The sequence below is a fragment of the Topomyia yanbarensis genome, chromosome 2, assembly GCF_030247195.1.
Source record: "Topomyia yanbarensis strain Yona2022 chromosome 2, ASM3024719v1, whole genome shotgun sequence".
Lineage (NCBI taxonomy): Eukaryota > Metazoa > Arthropoda > Insecta > Diptera > Culicidae > Topomyia > Topomyia yanbarensis.
The window spans coordinates 350,645,208-350,662,130 of NC_080671.1; the positions used below are offsets into that span (position 1 = coordinate 350,645,208).

At 38.7% G+C, this 16,923-nt stretch overlaps 1 protein-coding gene across 1 annotated transcript in view; it reads right to left on the reverse strand.

Moving 5' to 3' along the window:
• Positions 1 to 208: 208 nt before the first annotated feature.
• Positions 209 to 16,923, reverse strand: part of LOC131684235 (T-box transcription factor TBX10) — an 84,479-nt gene continuing 67,764 nt past the window's right edge. The window contains exons 6-7 of the mRNA XM_058966927.1: positions 1,422 to 1,486; positions 209 to 848 (exon numbers count right to left, since the gene is read on the reverse strand). Of these exons, the coding sequence (XP_058822910.1) occupies positions 340 to 848; positions 1,422 to 1,486 (574 nt within the window). The 3' untranslated portion in view covers positions 209 to 339. The remainder of the gene's footprint in view (positions 849 to 1,421; positions 1,487 to 16,923) is intronic.

Consider the following 16,923-nt stretch of genomic DNA (forward strand, 5'->3'; position numbering starts at 1 on the left):
CAAATGTTAAAACCAAATTAAAAAAAACGTTGCGTGTTTTTCAATTAAAGGAGTAAATCGTTCTATAAATTTCTTGCTGTTTGGTGGATCTACAGAATTTCGGATCAAGAAGAATTGATTTCTACAGTAATTATTTTAATTTATGATTTCTAATGACAAATATAAATTAAAGGTAATAAATTACATATTAGAAACTATTTTATGGCACTTGATTCTTTGGATTATTTTTTTTTGGTTACAGTTGAAGCAGTCTAGCGAGATACAGCATAGATTAATCACATTAAACGTCTATCCAAAATGTTAAGAACTATTTACACGGATCTGTGATAACAAATATTCTTATCTTTGCACATAATCTATGCAGCTATTATTCTGCCTCATCAACTGATGATGACTGGGACTAGGGGTGCCGTAGAATCCCTGATAATGACCACCGTATGCGGCTGTCGCTGCCACCGTGTGATTCGTATGATGCGGTGGCGTTGTCGGTACTATTTTGTATTTGTCGTATTTATCAAACGAACTCATATACGACCCATGGTGTGGGGAAAATGAACTGTGACCATGATGGTGATGGTGATAAATAGGTCCAAATCCGCTCGGTTCCGTCGCGTACGGTTGACCCAGCATTGCTGGGTTGTTGTGCGAACTTATGCTGTACGGGGAAAGACCGGTCGAGGGACTCACCAATGACGGCTGGAACATACTGGAACCGGTGTGACTGCTGGAGCTATTGGCCATAGGAGTGCCTCCGTTGCTACCGGTGGAGTTGGGGGATATCGCCGGGCCTGTCATCGCTGCTACCGACGTTGATGTCATCGTAGCAGAATTTGCTATTTCACTTTCCCCTGAAAATAAAGAAAAAATTGCAAAAGAAGTCATGCAGTTGCAGTTTCATTACCCATTAACCGACAGTAAAAGCAAGTCGCGTGCGTTAAACCGACCACATGGCGGCTTAAAAGATGAGAGAAATTCTCTTGAGTTGAAAAAATTACCATTTGTACAAAGTATTGTTGAATGATAGAAAGAAATAAAAATATGCATAGCTTTGAAACGGTTGGTGGTAGAGTGAGAATGAAGGTTTTATGTTTTCATCACAGAGGCACAAAAGAAGATGAAAAAGTATTCGAGAAAGCACTTAATAAAATCCTTACCACATTAAACGGATTATGGTCTGTCAACAAAGTGGTATAACATTAAATTTACGGTCTCCTTCAGTGACACGGCTCGCTGACTGCAGTAACTGTGAAAAGTAGCAGCAGTAGAGAACACTTCTAACAGTCTTTAAAATTCTCAATAAAAAGGTTCTACATATGTACTGTACAGTTTGTGGCGCTAATTTCGAAAATGTTTGAATCGAACTCCATGAACAGAGTAGTTTACTATGTCAATGAGGAGACCGTTAGTCACTGGAAACTTACTCTTGTAGTTCGTCCCACGATCACTTTTAATCCGTTCGTTCATGGAGGGAATCCGTTCCTGAGAGCTGGAAGGAGAGTAAAGAGAAAATGGAACCATTACTATTGTATCAATCTGTTTTGGTACTATTGTATTGTATGTTTCGGTCAAAATTTACCAACTAAACTGATATTATCTTTAATGAAGAATGCTATGCTAGATATAATCATGAACATACAAATTCAATTTATTACTGACATATTAACCCAGCCGAAAGCAATGTTTATTTTGTTTTGCTTTTGCATACTTACTAAAATCAGTGAGATTTTGCTGGCAAAAGATTTAGCTTTCGCTTTGCTTCTGGTATAATTACTCGTGTCATTTGCAATCGAATTAGAAATGTGATTATGTATATAGTGTTTTTAATTCATCATTAAGAATTTCATGGGTGGAAATAGAGGATTACATTTGGGGACAGAAACCCTTCTACACGTACCATAAAATCTCAATAATTATAGAGGTATAGGAATATTGCTTTTGTCTTGCTTGTTTTTGAGTGCCTCCAACTATAACATAACAACTATTGCTTTTATTTCACTTCTTTGAGAGACATTAGAATGTTGATAAACTTCCAACTGAACGATTTTTTATATCGTTCAGTTAAGGGACAGTGACAATGACTATCTTTAAGGTGTGAAGTAGCTTAGAAAACGGAAATCTTGATAAAGTTGTGCAGTGACGCCAATCGTGGTCCAAAATTAAATCGTTGATACAAACAATTTTCAACAGAAACTTAGGCAGAACTTGACAGCTATGCGTTTAGCAAGAACTAACCGACAAGAGAATACCAAAATTTCGATTCCTTGAGAAAGGTCCAATAAGGACCGAAACGTTGGAAGAAGATAACATACAGGAGTTCTTTATTAAAAACAGACTGAAACGCCGAATCCTAACCTAAAGAAATAAAACATAAACAGTCTAAAACACAGTAAACTGAGGTGAAAAGGAAATAACTAGTTCTGTTTTGGCGATACGGGGAGTGTTGGTTTGTTCGGTCGGTTTCCGTATAAAAGTGCAGCATTTCAAAAACATTTTTCTTGTTTTCGAAATGTTGGGGGTTGGGCGGATGATAGTGAGTCTTTGGGGGTACATCATAACTCAATAGGCGGACATAGTGCGGGTTGAAAGCAACCATGAGCATGAGTTGCAAGTTATGCGATTCTCCCGCCATTGGAATTGAGAGAATTGCATGCCGAGGCCGTTGCGGATCGCTTTACCACCGCAGTTGTATTCCTGGTATGCAGCGATCCGCACTAGACTTGTTGTTCAACTTCAACAAGAATCTGTACTGGTTGTGTGACGATTGTGTTTGCTGTTTCAACAAATGGGTGCAGTAATCCGATTCCGCTGCTCCTTGAGCTTGAGCTTGTGCGACCTCCCCTGGCTGCTACTCCGTTATCGATCTGGACTAGCTGAAGTTGAACAGAGAATAAGTAGGTAATTATGCTTGGGAATAGCGAAACATCTTTCAATGTGCAACTCCTGGTAGTCCTAAAATATTGATCAATACCGACGCCGGCCAGGCCCGAACGTAGATCGCGGAAGGAATGGTTAGTCCGATACATGCTTTTGCTAGAATCCGTATATACTACTGCGCACTCCACAAGTATCACAGGAGGATATTTTTGCTAGTAAGAGTATAGAAGTTGGATCACTTCTTCTGAGGCCACCTCAGAAAAATCTCAACGACCTCGGCTGGAACCCAGGCAAATTGGAATGAGTGGCGGTCACGCTTACCACTCAACCACCGGCGCCGTCTTGTTTTCTTTCTCGTTTCTTCTTGTTCTATTTTCTTTTCCCGTTCTTTCTTTTATTTATTTTATTTTTAACTTTTTTCCAATTTATTTTTTTCTATCTTTCCTTCCTCCTCTTCGTATTTTTTCACATTGAGACTCACTTTCTGACTAAATCTGGCTCTGTAGCTCAAAGGGTGCTGTTTGTCAAGCGGCTTCCGGGGGACCTGTCCACTCCAAAACGAAGTCGCGCGAATTATGCGCTACTTCCGCCGCTGTCTGTGGCACTAGAGCCATTTAACAAGAAATCAGACAAACAGAAACAGAAACAGTGTAGAAGATTGTTGCTGAGTAAAGCCATGTCAAGTGATCCTCGAATTTTTCGCAAAATCACCGATTTTCATGAGATACATTTTATTGTATAGGGATTATGGTAAATAGCTTTTGGTATAAATATTTCGTTAAAACTCCTTTTTTCCTTTGAGATATTAACCCTTAAACTTTATTGCATGATGAAATTGTAAAATTTATATCTCAAAACCTACTGAAGATAATTGAATGAATTTTTGTACACTTATGGAATGATATTTACACTATCTCATAAAAATAATTTTACAATATAATTATGTGAATAACGGTACTTTGCATCTACTTAAAAATTTCAATTGTATTTTTTCTTGTGTTCTTCACGCTAAAAAATTTCAAAAGGTATGTCAAATTACGCGTCAATCTCTCACCTTCAATAATCTGTATTGATAATTTTTCATTTTTGTTTCTATCGAGAGTTATGGATGATTTTGTAACGATGCGTACCTTCAACGCACGGCCCACTTTGATGCAGCCCGCGAGAACTTACATATTGGCAACGCCGCATGTAGCAACGTCCTACTGCGTATCGCTTTGGCAGAGCGTATCTTATGTCCAAAATTGCCATCTTCGATATTAGAGCAAAAAGATAAGCTTTTCTGTGCGGATGTTTAAAGGTGAACATATTCCGAGTAATTTGCATGATTTTTAGTGTTATATTTTTCAGGAATTATTTAATTTTCTGTCATTCAAACTCTCAAACCGGCGCGCTCGGATGTTGGCAGTTGCTGTGCAAACTTGAGCAATGGGCATTTTTGAATCTGCATGTATATGACTTTTTTTGCAAATTGACATATTTTACCACTCTTTATCGTCAGTTGGTTCTGTCTAGGTGTTAGCACAGTATATTTGCTCAAAAAACATTCTTTGTTTTTATGTTATAAATATGGTTCGACCAACCGAATACTGTATTTCGTTAAAAAAGTAATGAAGATTTTGAATTATAAATCGTTGATGATTTACTGAAATTTGATGAAGTAAATAATATCTTGCTAGAACTTGGAAAACCACTAATTAACAGAATTGACAGAAGCAATAGCGATAAAGAAAACACGCCAATGCGATTGAAAAACAGATTCAAAGTAATTTTTTTTTCGCAAGACACTTCGTAGTTTATAAGTAAGATCACTCAGTGGACATAAACAAGCGAAGTAAAATGCTGTTTTCATAAAATGTTCCATTTTCCTGTAAAATGCTGTAGACTAGTAATGAATTCGGACGAAACATCGACTAATAACGTTTTCGTTTTTAACCTGGTATACACCGGTATAGTGAAAAAAAGAGATAGACTGAAGTTTGAATGAGTATAGCCCCGACAATACTGGTGTACACTGTCAAAAACGAAAATGCCATAACAAAAGTGTCTTCGAAGATGGCAATAACATAAGCGTATTATATAAGTTATGTTTCTGTTCTTTGCGATACAGTTTAATTCCTAGTAACGTTAAATTATAATAAAAAAGTATTCATTAAACAAAATTGTTTTTGCTGTGCACTTCGGTCAAAAAAAATCTAAAAGTATCTCAAAATATCCAGAAAACATTAACCTTTGATAATCCGTATATAAAAGTTTGTTCTTTTGCACCAATCTAGAGATGTGATTTCATTTAGTCATGCGATGCACGTTTCCTACGCGATGCGCAGTAGGACGTTGGGACATGCGGCGTTGCCAATATGTAAGTTCTCGCGGGCTGCATCAAAGTGAGCCGTGCGTTGAAGGTACGCATCGTTACAAAATCATCCATAACTCTCGATAGAAACAAAAATGAAAAATTATCAATACAGATTATTGAAGGTGAGAGATTGACGCGTAATTTGACATACCTTTTGAAATTTTTTAGCGTGAAGAACACAAGAAAAAATACAATTGAAATTTTTAAGTAGATGCAAAGTACCGTTATTCACATAATTATATTGTAAAATTATTTTTATGAGATAGTGTAAATATCATTCCATAAGTGTACAAAAATTCATTCAATTATCTTCAGTAGGTTTTGAGATATAAATTTTACAATTTCATCATGCAATAAAGTTTAAGGGTTAATATCTCAAAGGAAAAAAGGAGTTTTAACGAAATATTTATACCAAAAGCTATTTACCATAATCCCTATACAATAAAATATATCTCATGAAAATCGGTGATTTTGCGAAAAATTCGAGGATCACTTGACATGGCTTTACTCTGCTATAACCCAAGAATGCCTGGAAATAAGCGACGTGCCCAAAGCAATTGTGTTGGTTAAAAAAGATTTCACGAAACTCAATTTCGTCTCGTTTCGAGTTGAGCTTCCGAGCTAACTAAAGGACACTACACTCAAAGCGTCTACTTGGCCGATTGGAGTACTCGTTCGGGAATTTGATTTCGACCAACCAAAGCTGGATAGATTTCTGCTAATAGGATACCAGGATGCACCACCGCTTGTATTATGGAAGCTTTCGATCCCCCCGTCACAGCCCAGCTACTGCAGCCAGTGTCCACCACTCGTCCCGGTCCTGTGTGAGGGAGCGGAAAAAGGGTCTTCCAAACTTCTTACCGCGGCAAGTATACATCCAGGACTGGTGGTATCCATTTCGAATAGGTTAAGCGCGGAAATGTTCACCGATTCCAGTTCACCATTAGTTGCTTCGTATCAGCACCAGATTCCGTTTTTCCTGCCAGCAACCCACAGCTGTTTACGAGAGGTACCTAGTCCAGCTGCATTGCATACATCCCACGAAATCTCGTCTCTTCGATCACCGGGACGCATATTTGCCACCAGTCGTGAGGAAGCCCTTAATTCCCCCATCACAGTCGAGCCCATCCAGCCAGCGACTAGCAGCCGTCCTGGTCCTGTGGTGGAGTAGGGACGAGGGGTCTTCTGCAAACCTGAAGCAGATACGTATAATGCATTTGTGAGCTATTGCTGACCTCAAAGCCCATCGATTTCCAGCCTTGGTCAACGACGGGTAAAGCTGCTGTTATACTACCAAAACGTTGGTGGTATTAATTCAACCATTGAGGAATTTCGACTTGCAGTCTCCGATAAGAGCTTTGACATTATCGTCTTCGTCGAAACGTGGTTAAACGATGACATGCTTTCTTGTCAAGTGTTCGGTATTCGATATGAGATTTTTCGTTGCGACCGGAACCATAAAATGGCTGAAAATCTACTGGAAGTAGTGCGTTAGTAGCAGTTAGTCGCAGTTTGAAGGCACGAGTTATCGAGAAAACTACCTGGGATTGTTCCGAGCAGGTCTGGACGATAATCGAGCTTGGCGACCGTAAGTTACACTTGCATGCGTTGTACGTTCCAGCCGATCGAGCCCGTGACATCAAATATGTGGACGCACACTGCAGCTCAGTTTTCATTATCCTCGAAGATGCTAAATCGGTTGACCAGATCATCATACTAGGAGATTTCAATCTTCCCAGTATTTCATGGAAATATTCCCACAATGGATGGATTCCGATCACTCCGTTCTTCACTCAGGGGCGGTGATGCTTCGTAACAGCTACAGTTCAGCAACTGCAAATTAATTTTATTGCCAACGAGAATAACCTTCATCTTGATCTTTATTTTGTCAGCGATCAGGTTTCTGCTACATCTGTAGTAATGGCTCCCTCTCCTCTAATGAAACCAGTTGCACATCATCCTCCATTGATCGCTACGATAGATCAAACCCTGGCGCACGATGTCGATGTTTCTCCGGTTCGTTTCATACGACTTCCATAAAGCTGATCATCGCAGTATCGATCCAGCCTCGATTGCCTAATATTCTGGACCCAGAAGATATTGATAGCGCAATTCAAGCATTTTCTAATGTTTTGAATGATGTAATTGACAGACACGTCCCAAAGAAAGTTAATCAACAAACCGGCCCTCCTTGGCAAACGAGCACGATTCGACGGCTGAAGTCTATTGATCGAGCTGCTTTGCGGAGGTTTACTTAGTATCGCACAATCCCACTTAGAAACTATTACGCCAGTCTCAACTGATATATATATATATATATGTGTACTAATACAGAACCCTATGATTATCTTGAAACAAAATGTTATATTATAAATTATTACTATTGTTAGTTGTTAAGTTGGTAGCGAACTAGTGTGTAAGGAAGTTTCCTGTAAACGATGCGTGAGTCAGTTCTCGAGAGACAGTCGTAGAATAAAGAGGTGGAAACTAAACTGTGCCTTTTAATTATTCGATACACAACAGATATTGGCGACGAGGTTAAGTAACCCACGTGTGTGCAAAAAAAACGTGATCGAGGAAAGTGTGGAAAATGTCCATCCCACAACATTCTAAAGCACAGACGTTGTTGGGAAGTAGTGAAACAAATTCCAGGATGACTTCGGTAGGAAGGATGGAGCCATTCAAACCAGGTGATGATTTCGAGGTGTACATTAAGCGTATTAAGATGTACTTCCTGGCCAACGGAATTCCAGAAAATCTGAAATCGGCTGTGTTCATAACGATCATGGGCAACGATACGTTCCAGATTTTGGACTCATTGTTTAGTCCAGAGGATCCCTGCGACAAGACTTTTGACGAAATCGTTGAAAAACTCCTTTACCAATTTAAACCTATGGTAATTGTTGGTGCTGAACGGTATAAGATGTACACGAGGAAACAGAAATTCAACGAGCCGGTTTCCGAATATGCAGTAGCACTTAAGCATTTAGCTCAAACCTGCAATTTTGGAAACTTCCTGTCGGATGCCCTCCGTGATGCATTCATCATAGGGATCAATAACGTCAAAATACGTAGGAGGCTTCTATCAGAAGATTTGAACTTCGACCAAGCTTTCAAAATTGCGGTAGGAATGGAATTAGCTGATACCGAAGAATCGCGCTTAAAAGGGAATCACAGTGTTAACTATGTGCAACCGAAAAGGCAGGGGGATAGTGAGCCCCTAGGGCACGCCTTATTGAATCGTAAAGCTAGCGGGAAGCAGCATACCAGAGAAATTGTTAAAAATTGTAACAAGTGCGGAAGATCTAACCATGTGCAAAATGAGTGTCCAGCGGCTCGAAGCACGTGCTATAAGTGTCAAAGGAAAGGCCATTTTGCAAACCAGTGTAGAACGAGAAGTGTTAACTTAGTAGAAGAGAGAGATAACGATGAGAGTAGTGAATATGACTCTAATTTGATTAGTAGCATTCATTGGGTAGGTGAAACTGAGACCCCTTTGACGCTATCGGTGCAAATTGAAGGCAAGAATGTGAGTATGGAAGTCGATAGTGGCGCATGTAAAACAATAATCGGGGAAGATGAATATCTTGAAAAATTTGGTTATATTGAGCTCAAACCTGAGTTGAGATCCTTTCAAGTGATTACTGGGCAAAAGTTTAGATCGTTGGGTGTGGGTAAATTCCGAGTGAACTTTCCTAACAGTGAGCGAATCGTTAGTTTAGAGATGAGTGTTATTAAATCAGAATACAAATTCAAAGCACTGTTTGGAAGATCTTGGTTAAATGTGTTATACCCAGGATGGAAGCAGAGATTGCTTAATATTGAAGAGGAACTCGGTTATGATAACGCAGTAAAGCAGAATAAGGTGGGATATACAAAATTGAATCTAGATTTCTTTACTGAACGCTTGGTAACTGAAAACACAAGTGAGTTCTTGAGAGCCTTAAGAGACTCATTTCCTAGGGCTTTAGATGAAGACATGAGTGCACCCATAAAAGACTTCAAAGTCGACATTGTAATGAAGGAGCATACTCCGGTATTTCATAAAGCTTACCAATTACCATTAAAAATGCGAGAGCCGGTTGAACAAGAAATTGATAAAATGGTAGCAGCGGGAATTTTGAAACAGGTTAAATATAGTAGGTATGCAAGCCCAATTGTGGTTGTTCCAAAATCGGATGGAAAGTCTGTGCGGGTCTGTGTCGATTGCAAAAGAACAATAAATGCATTTGTGGAGACTGAGCACTACCCCTTACCTCGGGTAGATGATATTTTAGCCAGCTTCTCGGGGTGTAAGGTATTCTGTGTTCTCGATCTTAGGGGTGCCTATCAGCAAATTGCATTGTCGGATAATTCGAAAAAGTATTTAACCATTAATACTCATAAGGGGTTGTACGAGTTTCAAAGATTGTGTTACGGTGTGAAAAGCGCACCATCCGCCTTTCAACAAGTCATTGATCAGGTATTAGGAGGATTAGAACATGTGAGATCATACATTGATGATACATTGATCGGAGGAAAAGATTTTCAAGAGTGTTTTGAGAATCTTAAAAAGGTATTACAACGACTGAATGATTACAACGTCCATGTGAATCTTAGCAAATGCAGTTTTTTTACGCCGAGTGTAAATTACCTCGGACACACGATGAGTGCAAACGGAGTTAGTCCATGTGCTGAGAAAGTGGAGGCTATTGTAAAAGCTCCTTCTCCATCTAATGTAACTCAACTACAATCATATTTGGGATTGCTGAATTACTATTCGAAGTTTTTACCAAATGTGAGCTCTCTTTTGAGACCACTATACGATCTCTTAAAGAAAGACGTTAAGTTCGAATGGTCAATTGAAGGTCAGCGTGCTTTTGAGCAGAGTAAAAAACTGCTGCTCTCTAATAAATTGCTTGAAATTTACGATCCTACGAAAAAGCTTATAGTATCATGTGACGCGTCTCCATACGGGGTAGGAGCAGTTCTCTCACATGAAGTAAACGGAGAGGAGAGGCCGATCATTTTTGCATCAAGCACTCTTTCTCCCTCAGAGAAAAACTACTCCCAATTGCATCGTGAAGCTTTAGCGATCATGTTTGCAATTAATCGATTCCATAAGTATATTTTTGGCTACTCTTTTGAGCTACACACCGATCATGAGCCACTCCAAGTGATTTTGAACCCAAGAAAATGTAAAAATGCAGTTGCGGCTGCACGACTGCAGCGATGGGCTGTTCAGTTAACTATGTACGATTACACTGTAAAATATAAGCCATCTTCCAGAATGAAGCATGCCGATGCATTATCTCGGTTACCTTTGGACGATACTACGGGAGTAGATCAAATTAAAACACTAAATTTAACAAATGAGTTACCCTTAGATATAGAAACGATAAAACAATGCTATCGAAGTGACGAGTTAACGAAAAAGCTTTTGGATTACTGCCAATCAGGGTGGCCCAAATTGAGCCGCTCGAATAACGAAATGAATTACTATATAAAACTTCAAACTAGCTTTTCAATTGAAAATGGCTGTTTAATGTACAGAGACAGATTAGTTGTTCCAGAAGTATTGCACGAAAGAGTACTAGAACTATTGCATGATGGTCACATTGGCATAGTTAGAATGAAAATATTAGCGAGACAGTATGTTTGGTGGAAAAAAGTTGATGATGATATTGAAACCTTTGTAAGCCGATGCTTAGCTTGCCAGCAAACGCAAAAGGCAAATTCTAAAACATTTGTTCCGTGGCCACAAACAAGGACCGTACTGGAACGGGTCCATCTTGATTTGTTTTACTTTGGAAAGTATACGTTTCTAATAATGGTTGATGCTTATAGTCGATGGATTGAAGTATGTCTATTAGCTTCATCTAAAGCTTTCACAGTGATAGAACATGTTCGAAGATTCATAATTACATTTGGGTTGCCACGAGAATTTGTTTCAGATAATGGGCCGCCATTTAATTCTGAAAACTTTATTCAATTTTGCTATAGACAGGGGATTAAAGTTACAAAAGCTCCTCCCTACCACCCGGAGTCAAATGGATTGGCGGAAAGAGGTGTCCAGACCGTCAAAAACTCATTGAAGCGTTTCTTACTGGATTCGAAATTCAACAAACTAACAATTCAAGAACAAATTGATAATTTTCTATTTAAATACCGTAATACCCCAAATGCTATATCTGGAATTTCTCCTTCCCATGCAGTGTTCCGGTTTACTCCAAACACCTTAATTGACAAACTTAAGGTTAGAAATGAAGTGCAAACATTTAGAACGAACGAAAATACAAAAAATATGTTTGACAGTGAGAAAACTACTTTAAACTCTGTAAGTATTTTTGAAAAAGGCGAGAAGGTATTATACAGAAATCACCACAAAACATTTTTTAAATGGATACCAGCCAGAATATTGGAGAAGATATCAAAAACGTTGTATAAAATTGAGATTAATGATTGTGTTAGAATAGTTCATATGTCAGCGCTAAGGAAATCTAATTTGAGTGATAAATTTCATCCTAATATAGCAGTTGTCCCCAGTACAGTGTTACCACCGAAAAACCAAGTCATCACGGGTGGAAATAGTCTTAATAGGAAAAGATACAATAGAAACAAATGGACCGGTTTCTCAAATTTAAGAAGATCGCAACGCAAACGTAAACAAACAGAATTTTTTAGCATGAGTCAAAAATCCAATCGAAGAAGAACAAATATCACTTATTAAATGTAAACAAATATTCAGCTAAAAGGGGAGAAATGATATATATGTGTACTAATACAGAACCCTATGATTATCTTGAAACAAAATGTTATATTATAAATTATTACTATTGTTAGTTGTTAAGTTGGTAGCGAACTAGTGTGTAAGGAAGTTTCCTGTAAACGATGCGTGAGTCAGTTCTCGAGAGACAGTCGTAGAATAAAGAGGTGGAAACTAAACTGTGCCTTTTAATTATTCGATACACAACACACAATGCTTATAAAAGAGCCAGTCAAGATTGTTTCTTTCGATATCAGGAAAACATTCAGCGAAATCTCAAGTCACATTGTTTCTGGAAATATGCGAATGAGCAGCGCAAGGAATCAGGATTGCCGTCGTCCATGACTTTCAATGGCCGGACAGCTACCACATTCCATGATATGTGCACACTATTTTCGGAAAAATTCGCGAATAGGTTTACAGATGAGACCTTGGCGGTTGATCAAATTAAACTTGCTGTTAGTCCAGTTCCGGCCGTGAGCCAAACTCTAAGTTGTTTTCGATGTCAATGAAATAATGATTACCAGAGCTTGTCGGCGGCTTAAATCGTCCTTCAATCCGGGACCCGACGGTTTCCCTTCAGTACTTTTGAAAAGGTACATCGACGTTTTAGTGGCTCCACTTGTTCACATCTTTAGAGCATCTATTACCAATGGCATTTTTCCATTTTGCTGGAAGTCCGCGAACATGTTACCAGTCCACAAAAAGGGAAATAAGCGAGACGCCAACAATAACCGCGGAATCACTTCATTGAGTGCTGTCTCGAAGTTGTTCGAGTTGGTGATTATGGAACCTCTTCAGGCTCACTGCAAGCAGTACCTAAGTGGCTTCACGTCTAGGCGTTCGACTGCGACTAACCTGTTATGCCTAACATCCTACATACAAGAGATATGGTATCAACGGTAGTTTTCTGCAGTTGTTTCGATCCTATCTTATAGATCGAGAAATTGTGATTGTCATAGGAGATTCTGAGGCACCCACATTTATTTCATCGTCCAGGGAAGTCACTTGGGACCGTTGATGTTTCTGCTTTACTTCAACGACGTTCATCTAGTTCAGAAGATTCCACGCCTGTCCTTCGCAGACGATCCCAAGATGTTTCTACTCATCCGCTCTACTGAACATTGCAGATTACTCCAACAAGAGTTTGAAACATTCGCTGATTGGTGTAGCACGAACCGCATGTGTGTAAATCTGAAGAAATGCTCGGTGATCTCATTCTTACGGAAAAAGACCCGATTTGTTTTAACTACCGTCTACTGGATACAGAAATTGAACCTTGTTAGTCACGTGAAGGATTTTGGCGTTAAATCAACGATTTTCATCAAACTCCCTCCTACACCAAATACTGTTTCAGGTAATCATTGAAAATATGCAAGCTTCGTTGCAGTCGACTGCAGATAATTCGACTCCTGTCTGTGGCAGAGATGCTAGTATCGTCATAGAAAAATGACTTTTTACAGTCTGCAGGTAGGTTTCAAAGATCAGAGGTAAAAATATTATATACGATTGGTTCGACGCTTGACCCTTGAGGGACGTCTTCTCTAACGGGTAGCTTATTAGGTTTACAATTCTGATAAGATACCTGTAGAGTACGGTTAGTAAGATAATTTTAATTTATCTTAGCTATGTAAATTGCAAAATTGAAATCCCACATATTGGCAATTAATTCTTTGTTCTAAACTCTGTCGAAAGCTCTTCCAATATCTAGAAGAGCAACTCTAGTGGAATAACCCTCTGAGATATTTGCCTTTATCATGTTAGTTACTCTAACAAGTTGATGAGTAGTTGAATGTCCAATATAAAATCCAAGCTGCTCGGGGAAAAATAGAATTCTCATTGACATATGACATCATTCTAGTTAGGATATTTTTTCGAAAAATTTACTGCTAGAAGAGAGTAAACTAATTGGTCGATAGCTAGATGCTTCTGCTGGATTTTTATCTGGCTTCAGAATAGGAATAACCTTGGCATTTTTCCGTCTCTCAGGGAAGTATGCTAATTCAAAACATTTGTTCAATATTTTGACCAAGTATCTCATGGTAATTTCGGGAAGGTTTTTAAGAAGAGTGTTAAAAGTTCTATCTTAACTATATTTAGTTTGAAACGTTTTTATATTTTTGTAAGACTTTGTTTTCAATAGGGTTCACAACGTTGAGATTAAAATTATGGACGCTCTCAAACTGCACATGCATTTTATGTATCCTCAAGAAGTTGAAAAATTCATATTTAATGAGCGAGCATTCCAATTTAAAAAATTAGATGATTATTTAAAGTCATTATTAAACTTTAAATTCATTAAAATTATGTTAGCTAATTCCCACCCAGTTTGAAAAGCTTCAACATGGAGGTAGAATTTAGCATTGCAGTTATCAATCGAAACATTGATTGCTGCAAGAAATTAAATTTTTCTTCCGTAATGCTACCCAGATCGGTTGAAGTAACGTGTGCGTTGTGTGAAAATGAAATTGGAGGCGTGTGTTAGTCATCGTTATTTTAACCGTGTTACCTGCACTTAAGCATAAAATGACACACCATTGTAGGTTGGTGTGACGGAGATAGAAAATTCTTTGTTTCTATTCATTCGGGAAAGTCGGATTGGACAAATTAGGGTACAATGAATTTACCGACACACGTGAGTCATCCATTCCCGGCCAGCATAGCATGATGAAAGTCTAACAGCATGCAATTGTCGTTAATGGTAAATACACAACATTTGTTGCATTTAGACGAGTTTGATTGCATGTTACATCGTCGCTGTTGTGCTATCTTATGACAAGCGCCATTTAGCACATTTCGAGAAAAACGATTTTTAAAGTTTGAGATTGAATATCTTGAGACTTGTAAATGCTATAAACAATCCAAAGAAGACAATTGATGCTTCTATCTATTCTGCATTAATCTCTCAAATATTACGAAGATCGGTTGACTATGTTGCGAGTTTTTACTATGAATGTAAACAAAAGTCGCACTCACACGTGTCATAGGCGTGTATTGATGACAAAAATTGTATGAGGTGTCATAATCGTGCATAGAAAATTTTCCATAGAAAAAAATCATCAATTTTTAACTTTTATTCATATTTTTGCGTTCATATGGTCTATAAACAATCGGTGAAATGCATTTTGAAGGAAATGAGTCAGGGAATCTAGAAAAAATTGTTATTTTTGGTTACAGTGTTGCCAAACATCCTTTATTTCCAATTTAAAACTAAAACTGTGTTTTTCTCACAACTCTTGTAATTTTCTTTTGAAAATGTTTATGCCATTGTGTTCCTCAGACATTTTCACACATAAAAACATCTAAAACTTCAATATAACTTGAGCAAATCCCTAGATACAGTGATTTGAAGCAAAAAACTCACAATTTCTCATTATGTTTCTCGCAATATCTAAGTAACCAAGTAGAATTTCAAAATTCTGAAATCGCCACTTTGTGGAGATTTTTCAAACAAGTAATGTGGCATATCTAACTCAGTTTACCCCAAAATGGCGTTTGTCATAAGATAGCACAACAGCGACGACATGTGTTTTTCTATTCTACTTCACTAGTCTGTTTCTTTTGCACGTCTATTAATTTGCTTTTCCATTGTTGATGTATACCAAAGTAGTATCGGTCAATTTATACACTTCTAATCAATCTCTGCATCTTTTTTCATTTATTCGGCATGTTATGATTCCTTTTATTAGTATATCTCTACTATACGCTATCTATACTCATATCGATAGAAACGCTCGTGGCCTTCGCGATAACACAAACCTGGTCACAAACGCGACCATGCAATTGCAATAATTCACACATACTTACGCCCGCGATTTCGCCTACATGAAAAAAACTCCGGTAATTAAGTAAACGTAGCATCTTTAAACTTCCAAACGCGGTCTCAAACATTAACCCACCACTCGCGCAATCATGAAACCGTCACGTCCGAAAGTCTTACCTCGGTCCTAGCAACACGTTCCATGGTGACATGACCTGGAACTCTAGTGATATGGGGAAACGGACTATCTTTTACCATCTGTACCATTTACTAAAAATTAGGCATCAGATTCACGGTGCTCTCGTGATCAAACAAGAATACATGCTGCATCATTATAAAATCGAAATTATACACGCGAAGTCACATACACGTGACAAGCACGTTAATATACAAATGCTTGAGCCCTTCACGACCATCCACGGCACCTACACCCGCGATCTCGTAAACATGATAACATCCCGGTGATAAAGTGAATGTCTCAGCTCCTATAAATTTTCAAACGCGGTCTCAAGCGTGAACCTAAAAACTCTCGCGGTCGCACGATCACGAATCGGTCACTTCCGGATGTTTCTATCCTTGATATCAGCAGACTAGGTCCATGCCTTCAATTGGATCAATTAAAAAAAGAAAGCTCATATCCACTGGACACCACGTTACATGGCGACATGACCGAGGACTCTAGTGATATGGGGTAACTCCCTCTCAGAATGTGAATTGTACACCGAAAACTAACTATCAGAACGAAGGTCCGCGTGACCATCCAAGAACGCACGCGTATATAGGAATGGCCACACGGTTACAAAATCCAGTCTTGTACATGCAAAGTCACATGAACGCGAGCACACGTGACGAACGCGTTAACATACGAACGCTTAAGCCCTTCGCGATTAACAACGCACTCCTACGTTCGCGATCGCGCAAACTTAATAGCACGCCGGTAATAAGGAGAACGATTTAGCACTTACGAAGTTTCAAACGCTCTCTCAAACGCAAATCTTCAAACATCCGTTTTCGCGCGCTCATGAATCGGTTACGTCCGGAAACCATTACTCTCTGTCCTAATAACTTAGGTCCATACATTCAGTAGGACCAATCAAAAAATAAAGCTCATATCCACTAGACAACACGTTCCATGGCGACATCACCGGGAACTCCAGTGATATGGAAGATCTCACTCTCTTTTAGCAT